Source organism: Solanum pennellii, chromosome 1, assembly GCF_001406875.1.
Source record: "Solanum pennellii chromosome 1, SPENNV200".
Classification (NCBI taxonomy): Eukaryota; Viridiplantae; Streptophyta; class Magnoliopsida; order Solanales; family Solanaceae; genus Solanum; species Solanum pennellii.
The window spans coordinates 24,588,278-24,600,985 of NC_028637.1; the positions used below are offsets into that span (position 1 = coordinate 24,588,278).

The 12,708-nt window shown below is 27.8% G+C and overlaps 1 protein-coding gene across 1 annotated transcript; it reads left to right on the plus strand.

The window, feature by feature from the left end:
* The first annotated feature begins 2,871 nt into the window (after positions 1 to 2,871).
* Positions 2,872 to 10,491, plus strand: LOC107007781. Its single transcript, XM_015206553.2, has 2 exons — positions 2,872 to 3,025; positions 9,167 to 10,491. The coding sequence occupies exons 1-2, from the start codon at positions 2,984 to 2,986 to the stop codon at positions 10,361 to 10,363; spliced, it is 1,239 nt and encodes a 412-aa protein (XP_015062039.1). The 5' UTR covers positions 2,872 to 2,983; the 3' UTR covers positions 10,364 to 10,491.
* Positions 10,492 to 12,708: the final 2,217 nt, after the last annotated feature.

Genomic DNA, 12,708 nt, shown 5'->3' on the forward strand with positions numbered 1-12,708 from the left:
TATATATATATATATATATATATATATATATATATATATATATATATAAATTAACTATTTTAAGTAATTCCTGCAGGGAAGTGGTTACCAAATTTCTGCATCAGGAAGGGCGGTAATAGATTAAGCTATTCATTGTAGGGAGGGCGGTAAGAGATTAAGGTTGGCAGGAGCAACACCTTCTTGGTTTTGGTGAGATTTCGGAGCCTACTGTAAAGGTCTGCTGCTGAATCCTTGTAGAGGTCTTTGGGCATTAATTTTCTTATGCTTAATTTTGTCTATTACAATGTACAAGTAATTTTGGGTTTTCAATCTTTTTAGGATTGGAGTGCCAATAATATGCCAAAGCATGCGAAGAGCCTAAAAACTAATGGTTAGATAGTTCGTCAATTCTTTTCCAACTTGAGTTCTTCATATATATCTATTATTGAGTTTTCTTCGCCTCACCATCTCCAATATGAAGTCTGGCACTCTCAAAAAATTTGGCAATTAATGGCTTTTAGTGAACACTGTAACTACATTAGGATCATCATTCAAGAAATTTAGTTTTTGCTTTAACTTATACTCTATCAAAAAGGAATAGTGACCGCAACAAAATTTCTTTTGTATTCAGGTTCTCTTAAGCACTCGGTACAAAATGAATTGGAGCACCCAATGAAAGCTGCAACATTTGAAATATGTACGCCGTAATCCATAATTTATCTTGATTCGTTCTTCTAATGTCTTATCTCTCAAGTAAATCTTATGTTATTTTGAAGAATTCTATTATGTATCATTACAAATTCTAGTTGTACTTCATATATTCTGCATTCCATCATTTGAAATTGCATATGTTTGTTTTACCTTATTAGGTTTTTTGTTGCTTGTTGGATTGGTCTTTGAATTGCATTCAATTTCAAATCACCATTGTGTACAATGGAAAGCTATAGTAGTTAGTTGGGATTATATTTTACTCATGTTAGTATGTTTAGTTTAGCTCTGATTCTCTATAGTAGTATGTTAGTCTTGTTAAACTTACATGTTATCTCCTGTTTAATAGCAAACAAATCACTGATAAGGTGTAAACCGCACTATTAAGCCCCATGACAAGCTCGACCGAGAAAGTATGCAGGGAGTTTCGAACCCGAGACCCCGATTTGGGAGAACACCTTCTCAACTAACTCAGTCACCCTTGTTGGTGTTGTAGATAAATTATTGTGTAGGTTATCCACTTTTGTATACAATGCAACTTATAGTTTGTTCTGTTGGATCAAGCGGTGTATCTATTCTTTTGCGTTGCATGCTAGAAGCAATGAATATCAACTTCCTTACAATGGAATCCGAAGATCATTGGGATTCGCAACCGTGGGCAGAGGAAATCGGTCACATGCATTCTCTAAATTTTGATATATCTAGGATTATTATTCCTCCCAAGAACAACTTCATAGTGAATAAGCTTACTAAAAGATAGAAACTAGAAAAAGCTTACTAGTGATAGAAATATGAATATATATCTTGTACACCGAAACTGTTTTTAACCCAAAAGAAAAAAATGAGTACTAGGAACTTTAATATTATTTCTCTCTCTCTCTCCGTTTTTGGTTCCTCCATTTCTGATGTAAAGATAAATTTTTTTCCATCTGCCAGTTTTGATTCCTTGTTGATGTTGGACCCCCTGCTAATTGGGTGAAAATCAATGTTTGTGAAACAGGTGATTATGCATTTCCATTTCTCTCACGTGATTTGTAATTATTTTATGGAAAAAAATGATTACGTTGAGGTCTATATATATGCACTGGTGCCTAGGCTTTTACGAGATGAAGTACAATACCAATCATGCTACCTGCTTCCATCAAGTGCATTCAATTTGCTTTCGTTCTTTTACACCATCTCAAAGCTCTAATTCCCTTATTTCTTGGTTAACATTGGTATGGGTTCAATCAGATCCAGCTGGTCGCCTGGTCATTACCGGTCAGCCAAACTAATGTGACAATCGTTAGTGTGTGATTTCCTTCAAGAAGGTGCACACCTTACTAATTATTTTTACTGATTTTGACTTTGATAGAGTAATTCAAAATCTTTGCCTTACTTGCATATTTTTGGACTCGTAATTTTCTCTAGTAAAGAGAAACTATCATGCAGAAAACTTGGTATTTGTTCAATAGATCTGAAAACTATATTATTGCTACGTTTTTATTTGTTGATCACAACACTTAAAAATTGAACGAAAATCCAAAGGTTCTCCATGTGTATGTTGGCTAACATAATTTTTCTTTTAGGTGATCACCTTACCTGCTAGAATTGATCAACTTCGGACCAACCATGTTGTCACCCTTCACGGGTGTCTTCATGTTCGTGTTTTCTTAGCACAACAAAATCTCTGAGTTGACAATGCAGAAGTATTTGTAGTTGGACAACATTGTGAATGCTTGACCATAGCTATTTAGCTGTTGTTGATGATATTGTGGGTCAAAGACATTGAATGGACAAATTGCAAAGGAGGTATTACGGCTTCAACCGCCCAAATGAAACTTAGATTGCTTTTCAAAGATAGATGGACATGTGATGAATATAGATTTGAGTAGTATGTTCTCTTGATACTGAAACATATCTCTCTTTCTTGATATTCTTATACAATAGATGTAACCCTTATTTTAGCCATATGATGATATATGTAGTTAGTCAACTTTACTGTTTAGGACTTTATTTGTTTCCTGTGTAATGAAGCCAATACAACATAGTATCAATTAACCGAAAATTATCAACTTTACCGAATGGGGGCTATGGGCTATAAATTTTTTTAAAGAATGGGTAAATTACTTTGAATTTTGATGGAGGGGGGGGGGAGTATGAACATGTAATTATTTTCAAAAAAAAAATAAAAAATATAAGAAGCATTTGCTTCATTAATAAAATATACTCCATCCTTCTCTCAACTCTCTTCTCTCATTTACAATATAAACGCTTCCACCCCACATTGGTATCAGAGCTAGATAATTAAATAATTATGGAAAACAAATCAACTATGACAAACAATCCACAAGAACAGGTATACCATTTTATATTCATGAGTAGCTAAATTAATTTATTCCTGAAAATCTCTTGTTAATTATAATTGTTTATCATGTTTAAATAATGTTCTAATAACCATCTTTAGAAAGTTTGCTACAGAAATATTCTTGAAAAAAGTATGCCCAGACTATGCCATCCTAAGGTTGAAACCGGTAGGCAGAGAAAGGCCGTTTAGGGGAGTAAACAGAGTTGAGGCGCTGTTAGGGTAACTAATCAAAGAAGAAAGCTGTAGTAGTGACCAGACGAGATGATTATTAAATCATTATTTTTGCATAATAAGCAAGTATAATTTATTAAGAGGTTGGAAGGAATAAAATTTTAGTGAAAAATGAAAATAATAAAAATGGAAACATACCTATTAAACGATGATGTCAATTATAAGATATTACTACTCTATATACTAAAAAACTTGAATACTGATATAAAAAGAGAAATTTATAATAAATTATTAACATATGAAATAATAGAAATAACAACCCAAGGTTGGATTGAGTTAGATATACAAGAAAGACTTTATGATGAATTTTATTTTGACATATATGATTTATATGATGATATAGATATATTCAGAGATCAATGATAAATTACGAATATTTACAATATTGGGTACAAACTATAGAAGACATAGATCTACATGAAAAACTACTAATTGAAAATTTATTTGGTTATTTAAGAACTCGAGAAAATGAATATCTAGAATATATTATAACTAATGCTAATGAAATACAACGATTAGATCTACTTAAAAAAGAATATTATAGAAAGACATTTTATGAAGAATAATATAACACCAAGCAAAGAAACTAAAATAACAAAAACTAAGATAGATAAAAAAGTACGAAAAATATGGAAGAAATTAAAATCCTTATATATAGAATATCAATTATCACAACTAGTCAAAACAGATAATGATAAAAAAGACCATTTGATAAATATAATTTCAAAAACAGAATACAAATATGTTTGCTATTTGAAAAAACAATATGGACAAAGAAGAATATAAACAACAATTAATAGAAAAAATAATGGAAAAAATAAATGAAAAAGAACAAGAATTACAACATAGAAAAAGAAGGTTAGAAGAAAATATATTAGCAGGAGTATGTAATAAATCAATACTAGCACAAAGAAAAGCTATATTAATGTTAGAATTAGAAATAGATTGTCTTGAATATGACTCACAACATAATATAATACATAGATCATAATGAACAAAGAAGAGTATGCAGTAGACGAAAAAACATATGAAAACCTAGATGGAATGATAATAAAAATAGTATTTTCAAATTTAGGAAGAAGATACAAGAAAATAGGAAATAACTTATATTTAATGCTAGAAAAAGAAACAGCAAAATTAGAAGATAGTTTAACAGCTATGATAAGAATAACAAAAGAAAATGAAGAAATAGATAAAGCAAGAGAAATTGAAAAAATAAAAACGCAAGCAAAGCAAGAAGTACAACATTTAGAAGAAATAAAAAATACAAGAATAAGTGAATTAGAAAAAGAATTAGCTAGATTAAAATTATTATATGAAAATAAACAAAAAGAAAAAGAAAAAAATAAAGAACTTGAATTAACAAATGAAATAAAAGAAATGGAACAAAAATTAAATGAAGATCAAAATGAAAATATTGAAGTAAATGAAATAGATGAAAATGAAAATGACCAACAATCAGAAATAAGTGATATAAGTGAAACATATACAGAAATACTAGAACAGATAAATAAACCGAAAAAATTAGAAATAAACGTAGGAGATATGGATAAACCTAGTACGTCAAGAGTTAAAACCCCAGATAATAGTCCCAGAAATAGTCCTAGAGTTAGTCCTAGGAGGACACCACCAATTTATAGTTATCAACAACCGGATATAAATAATGCAATATGGAACAATAGATTAAATAAAAATTGGACACCTAAACCAGTAAATGAACAATATAATTTCTTAGATTTAGACTGTGTCACAGATACAAATAAAGCAATATTATTATGGATAGGAAATATGTCTAAACAGTTAATAGATAATAAAATAGAAACAGCAAAAACACCAAGATATATAGAAAGAACATTTGTAGGAACAACAAGATTATGGATAGAAAATCTACCCTCAGAAAGTTTAGAAGTACTTAGAAATGATAAAAAAATGGATGGATCCGCATCAGCAACAAATATAGATATACTAGATAAATATGAATCAGCAATAAGAAATGAATTTGGAGGTATGACTACAGATATAAGAGAACAAAATAGAGAAAAAATAATAAATAGACAACTTATGACAAAATTAGCTATATGTAAAATGTGTTACTTAGAAGAATATACTTGTGCATTTAAAGAATATTATTACAAAGCTAAATACAATTTAGACGAAGCAAAAGAAATAAGAAAACAATATTATACAAAATTACCAGAACCATTTAGTACAAACATAATAAAGGATTGGAATAATGAAGGAATGGTAGATACTTTAGGATCTAGAATAAAATTTTTAAATCAATGGTTTATACAATTATGTGAAAACCAAAAAGAAAAACTAAAAATGGAAAAAGTATTAAATAAAAATTTATCATGTTGTAAAAATAAAATGGCACCACAATTTGGATGCACAACTAAAAAACAAAAATCCAAAAGATATAAAAATTATAGAAAAAATAAAACTAAATATAAATATAAACAACCAAGACGAAGATATTATGTAAAAAACTATAAAATAAAAAGACCATACAGACCAAAAAGAAAGATATCCCAATGTACTTGTTATAATTGTGGAAAAATAGGACACATAGCTAAAAACTGTAATTTACCTAAAAATCCAAAAAGAAAACAGATAGCAGAATTAATCATAGATGATGAAAAATATATGCAAATAGAATACATAGATTATGAATTAAGTGAAAATGATAGTATATATGAAATATCAGATATAGAAACTGAGAATGAAGAAGAAAATATTAACTTAGATAATAACGAAACAGATGAAGAAATATAATGTCTGAAAATGAAATAAAATTAATATCTAAAGAAGATTATCAAGATGAAGAATCATCAGAACAGAAAATTATATTTGATAATACGATATTTGAACAAATAAAAGGAAAAGAATTAGATTTAAGTGTTGAAAAAGTACTTGAAATACCTATTTTAAGAAATTGGTTTAAAAGACAAAAAGAAGAATACTATGTAGTTAGTCAAAAAGAACATATCATAGATTGTAAATATACAAGAGGAAAAGCATACATACCTATAATAAATAAAAGAATGATAAATAAAGAAATACAAGATATAAAAGCTAAAACACCAATAAAATATGTACATTTAGGAGGAACAGAAATATTAATAAAAGCTTGTTTTAGAGAAGGAATAGATACACCTATAGAAATATATTTAGCAGATGATAGAATTGTACACCCTATAGAAAAAAGCGTAATTAGTGCAGTAAAAGGAAACTTAATATATCAAAAATTTAAGTTTACAATAAGTGCTAATTATACAGTATCATTAACAGATAAAAATATAGATAGATCATTAGTTTTATATTGGAAAATATCTGGAATAGAACTAGCACCAGGAAGCAAATTATTCACAGCAAGATGTAAAAATTTATATATATTAACAACAAAACATAAAATAACAGCAAGAAATAAAATTAATAAAATAAAAATAGAAAACCCTTTTGAGAAAATAATTACTGTAATAGACAATAATGACTATAGCTATAAAGAAATGGATATAGAAGAAGATTTAGAAATAGTAAAAGAAAGATTAAGCACTTCAAGCGTACCAAATACATTGACAAGAGCTACCTCATCAAGAATGAGTACATCTAAAAGAAAATATGAAATTCCACAAAGCTTGTTAGATAAAGAAGAAATAACACCGTATCATTATTTTATAACAGGAATAATGGACCAAAGAAAATACAAAATCTTAATAAATACAGGACAAGAAGAAAATTATATAACAAGAGAGTTAGTATTAGAAGAAGAAATTATAAGAACAGGACACACATGCCCTGGACTACCTAGTGAGATAGTAAATACAAATGAAGAAACAACAGAAAAAGAAATAATTATAGGAGGAATACCCTTAGTAATACAATTCAAAATATACCAAGGAAATCATAATATTACATTAGGAATAAAATGGTTAGAAAAAGTTAAACCATACAACATAGAAAATGAACAATTAACAATAACCTGTGAAAATAAGAAAATAATTATAAAAAGGACAAAATGATTAATGAAAATATTTATACTTGCAAAAATTATAATAGAAGGATATCACAACAGATATTATACCCCTATGATAGATACAGGAGCAGAAGCGAATATATGTAAATATAATTGCTTACCAGAAGATAAATGGGAAAAATTAAAAACACCTATGGTAGTAACGGGATTTAACAATGAAGGAAGTATGATTAAATATAAAGCAAAAAATATAAAAATACAAATATGGGATAAGATACTAACAATAGAAGAAATGTATAATTTTGAATTTACCACAAAAGATATGTTATTAGGAATGCCATTTCTAGATAGATTTTATCCACACATAATAACAAAAACACATTGGTGGCTTACTACACCATGCGGAAATAAGATAGGAGCAAAAAGAGTAAATAATAAACAAAGAAAACCTATGGAATGGATAAAAGGAAGTGAAAAAATAAACCAACAAATGGAAAATATAAATAATAAACAAATAACACAATTAGAAATTATTATATTTGCAATAGACAAAGTTAAATTAATTAATGAACAATTAGAACAATTATATAGTGAAGATCCATTACAAGGATGGGAAAAACATAAGACAAAAGTAAAAATTGAATTAATAGATGAAAATAGTATAATAACACAGAAACCATTAAAATATAACTTTGATGATTTAAAAGAATTTAAAATACATATAGATGAATTATTAGAAAATAATTACATACAAAAGAGTAATAGTAAACATACAAGTCCAGCATTTATAGTTATAAAACACAGTGAACAAAAAAGAGGTAAAAGTAGAATGGTTATAGATTATCGTAATCTAAATGCTAAAACTAAAACATACAATTATCCAATACCAAACAAAATACTAAAAATAAGACAAATACAAGGATATAACTATTTTAGTAAATTTGACTGTAAATCAGGATTTTACCACTTAAAATTAGAAGAAGAATCTAAACAATTAACAGCATTCACAGTACCACAAGGTTTCTATGAATGGAATGTTTTACCCTTTGGATATAAAAATGCACCAGGTAGATTCCAACATTTTATGGATAACTGTTTTAACCAGCTAGAAAATTGTATTGTATACATAGATGATATATTGTTATATTCTAGAACACAAGATGAACATATAAAATTATTAGAAAAATTTATACATATAGTAAAAAATGCAGGTATAAGCTTAAGTAAAAGAAAAGCAGAAATAATGAAATCACAGATAGAATTTCTAGGAATACAAATAGATAAAAATGGAATAAAAATGCAAACACATATAGTACAAAAAATAATTACAATTGATGAAAATATAGATACAAAAAAGAAATTACAATCTTTTCTAGGATTAGTAAATCAGGTAAGAGAATATATACCAAAATTAGCAGAACACCTAAAACCACTACATAAAAAACTTAAAAAAGATGTAGAATATCATTTTGACAATAAAGATAAAGAACATATAAGAAATATTAAAAATTTATGTAAAAAATTACCAAAATTATATTTTCCCGATGAAAATAAAATATTTACTTATATTGTTGAAACAGATTCAAGTGATCATAGTTATGGAGGAGTTTTAAAATACAGATATGAAAAAGAAAAAATAGAACACCATTGTAGATATTATTCAGGATCTTATACAGAAGCACAAATAAAATGGGAAATAAATAGAAAAGAATTATTCGCATTATATAAATGTTTATTAGCATTTGAACCATATATTGTTTACAATAAATTTATTGTAAGAACAGATAATACACAAGTAAAATGGTGGATAACGAAAAAATTAGAAGATTCAGTTACAACAAAAGAAATAAGGAGATTAGTATTAAATATATTAAATTTTACATTTACAATTGAAGTAATTAAGACTGACAAAAATCTTATCGCAGACTATTTATCAAGAAAAAGGAACTCAAACTGAACCAGAGACAATAGAAGAAATACTCAAAGCTATTACTACACTTTCTATGAAGGTGGATAGTATGGGAAAAGAGTTACAAAATTTGAAAGCTAATAGTCAGCAGCATGACTATAAATATGCGGAGCTACGTCGATCGGAAGACGCTAAAAATCCAGAGCTAGAAGGAGACGTTGGGAAACTCCCTAAAACCCATAACATTAACATTACTAGTATTGCAGGTACAAGTACAACAGCTATGGAAAAAACTACATCAAAAAATACAAACTTAAACAGCTTGTTTACAAAACCATTTATTCCAAAAGCACATATAGTAGATACCCCAGCACCGCAAACATCCACATATGCAGCCAGCCTACACAAAGAAAAGAAAATATATAACCATATATCCCAAACTTACATTGAAAACCTATACAAAATCCAAAACTTTTTAAATCTTAAACCCAAATCTACCACAACCACAGAAAAAACCCAGGATTATTTAACCCAAAAATTTCAAGGCTATAATAAGTTAATCGCACAACCTAAAACCAATCCAAACCTAGTTAAAACTTGTTACAGTTATGGATTACTTAATACCGTATATACATATGATGGTACAGAGATAAGTGGAATCCCGGAGATACACAAAGCCTTTTTGATATATAAAAGAATTACAAAAGGAAATTTATTTTTTATAAAATTTTATACAGCACCAGCTGAGATACTTTATGATGAGATAAAACCAATAATCCAGATAGTGAAAATTGGATTAACGCGAGAAATGATAATACCGGAAGACATAGGGCAACAGCCAGAGATACCAAAAATCGAGATACCCAGTTTTTATGCAAATAAAAGAATAATTGGATTATCAACTATCATACAAGAATTAGCTAACAATTATCTACAAGGAAATGCTATATGGAGTTATTATTCAAGAGATCACTTAATGATATATGCCAATTCAAGAGAGATAAGACAAACAGATATGGAGGAAGTCCAGAAATGGATTTTATCTTTATTAAAACCAGAAGCTACTCCAACAACTAGAGCACTAAAACAAGGATTCATCTCCGAAGAACTCATGACAAGATATTGCAAGCTAATTGGACACAAATATCCAGACCATATATGTTCCAAGTGCAACCAAGGTGATGACATAATCCCAGACGTACAACTGGAGTAAGCTGAGAAGAAGAAGATAAAGATAGACATAAAAATATATGTAAATTAGTCATAATTATTGTCGGCCACATGTAAAAAAGTAAAGGCCATTAAATAAAGTAGAAATAGTATGTCGGCCATTTGGCCAAAGTTTATTTTGTTTTTTGTAAAAAAGTCGTAAAGTAAATAGTGTCTTTTTTGTATTTTGTAGAAAAAGTCGTGACAGTTACTATTTGGTTACTATTCATGAATAGTAAATGTCCTAATCATGAATAGTAAAGGTCAAGTTACTGTGTAAATAGTAAGAGTCAAGTTACTGTGTAAATAGTAAGAGTCGGTTTGTAACGTCTATATAAGAAGCATTTGCTTCATTAATAAAATATACTCCATCCTTCTCTCAACTCTCTTCTCTCATTTACAATATAAACGCTTCCACCCCACATTATTTTAAAATATACAATCACAGATATTTCTATTTACTTAACCTCTTTTTGCTTTACTTCTTTATAGACTTGTATATATGGCTTGTGCTTGTGAATTGATTATGAGAAAGATAATTTTATATTTCTTTTTATTGGTTAGTAATTTTACATAATATTAAGGTGGTTTAACGTTAAACGGTAATCGAATATTCCAATTAAAAAAAGTTATTGGTTTATGGATAACATGTTACTTATTAAGCAGTTTTGGTAATGATTTTGATTTTCCTATTATCGAATATTCTTAGTGATTTTAGGTTCTGAAGACAAAAGGTGTACAAATTACCTAAGAAATAAGTCCGGGGTGGGGGTGGGAGAGTAATATGACCTTAGTTTAGTTAAGGTGTGTTTTTGAAATTTTGATCATAGTCTAGGGGGTACTTGTGCATTTTCCCTAACTATTTAGTATATCTATAAAATCAATATCAAATAAACTTCAAAATCGAGACAAATCTATCCATTCACATCCATACATCATAAACTTCACACTATGTACCTCTATTTGCAAAATGAAGTTGTACAATTACATTCTTGAGCTTGCTAATAAGAGAGAAAAAATCAATCAACTCATTTATGTTGATGTTCATATTCATGTTAATGGTCCTATTATTAATACTATAACTTGTGCTACAATTGGACAAAATTTAGACTTTTAACTATTGAAGTTGACAGTACATACAGTATTTGGGTATATACTAAAAATATGAGAAAGTAAATATGAAATTAGAATCTAGCATACAAAACTAAATCCAAGGTGATAATTATTTTCACAGGGAGGTCTAGCCTTCTATTAGTGAGTGGTTGGCAATTTCAAATATCCGTTAATTCCTCCATCCAAATAATTGATTTTTGCAATTAATGTGATAATTAGTTTTGATTACTGCCCCATCTCTTTTTATTTGTTTAATTTTGACTTTCTCAATGCCATTTATAACAAATAAAAAATATTTTTTTACCTATCATATCATCAATTTATTTTATTTAGAGAGTTAATATTTTTAAAAAAGTAAAACCTCTTTTATTGAGTAATTAATTTTGAATTCTATTAATTAATAGGGGTAAAATGATAAACTTTTTATATCATTTATTACTTTCTAAATAGGTGTATCAAGTAAAAAATGGACAAGTAAATAACTTAATATGAGTATCAAATAAGGAAAAGACTCAAATATGTCATCAAATTTTTATAAAAGAGTTATATATACCATATCTTAAAAGATTGGTTCATCTATGTGATTTCTGATTGAGAAAAGGATTATTCATGTCAATATTGGTTAACGAAAAATGGTTTTGGTTTTGAAAAATCATTTCTACACGTGGTCAATTTACATTCGGTCACGTCATTAAATCAAATAATTTTTAAAAGGAAAAGGAATTAATTAGTATACAACGAAACTTTGAGAAAAGACTTTATATGTCATCGTTAAGTGTTTGACTCATCTATTGTCACTTTATTTAACAATTAATTGCACAGATGAGCTTTTCTCAAACACAAATGACATAAATGAGCCAAACTTTTTAGGAAAAATTTTCAAAATGTTAATATTTTAACATTTAAGAAGATCCATTAACAAAACTTTCAATATTTAGTAAAAATGTCAAAATTTATGTTTGTTACTTATCTTATTTATGTTCTTATTAGTTGCTTTTAGTTAAAGAATACAATTTTTATATAACAGATTGGAAGGAATTGACGGAGATAATTATTTTAAAAAGGATAAAATGCTTAAAGGTCTCATGAGTTACAATTTATCAAAATACACTAACTTTCATCTCTTTCTTCTTTTTTCATCATGTTCTAAAAAACACGTCTTTCTCCATTGTTTTGAAAAAAATTCAATATCCAATTTTCTTTTTTTTTTATTTTTAAACACGTTTATTTACAAAA

Coding starts and splice junctions, on each gene's coding strand:
- LOC107007781 (XM_015206553.2), top strand. CDS start 2,984: ATGGAAAACAAATCAACTATGACAAACAATCCACAAGAACAG. Junction 3,026..9,166: donor CAAACAATCCACAAGAACAG/GTATACCATTTT, acceptor ATCTTATCGCAG/ACTATTTATCAAGAAAAAGG.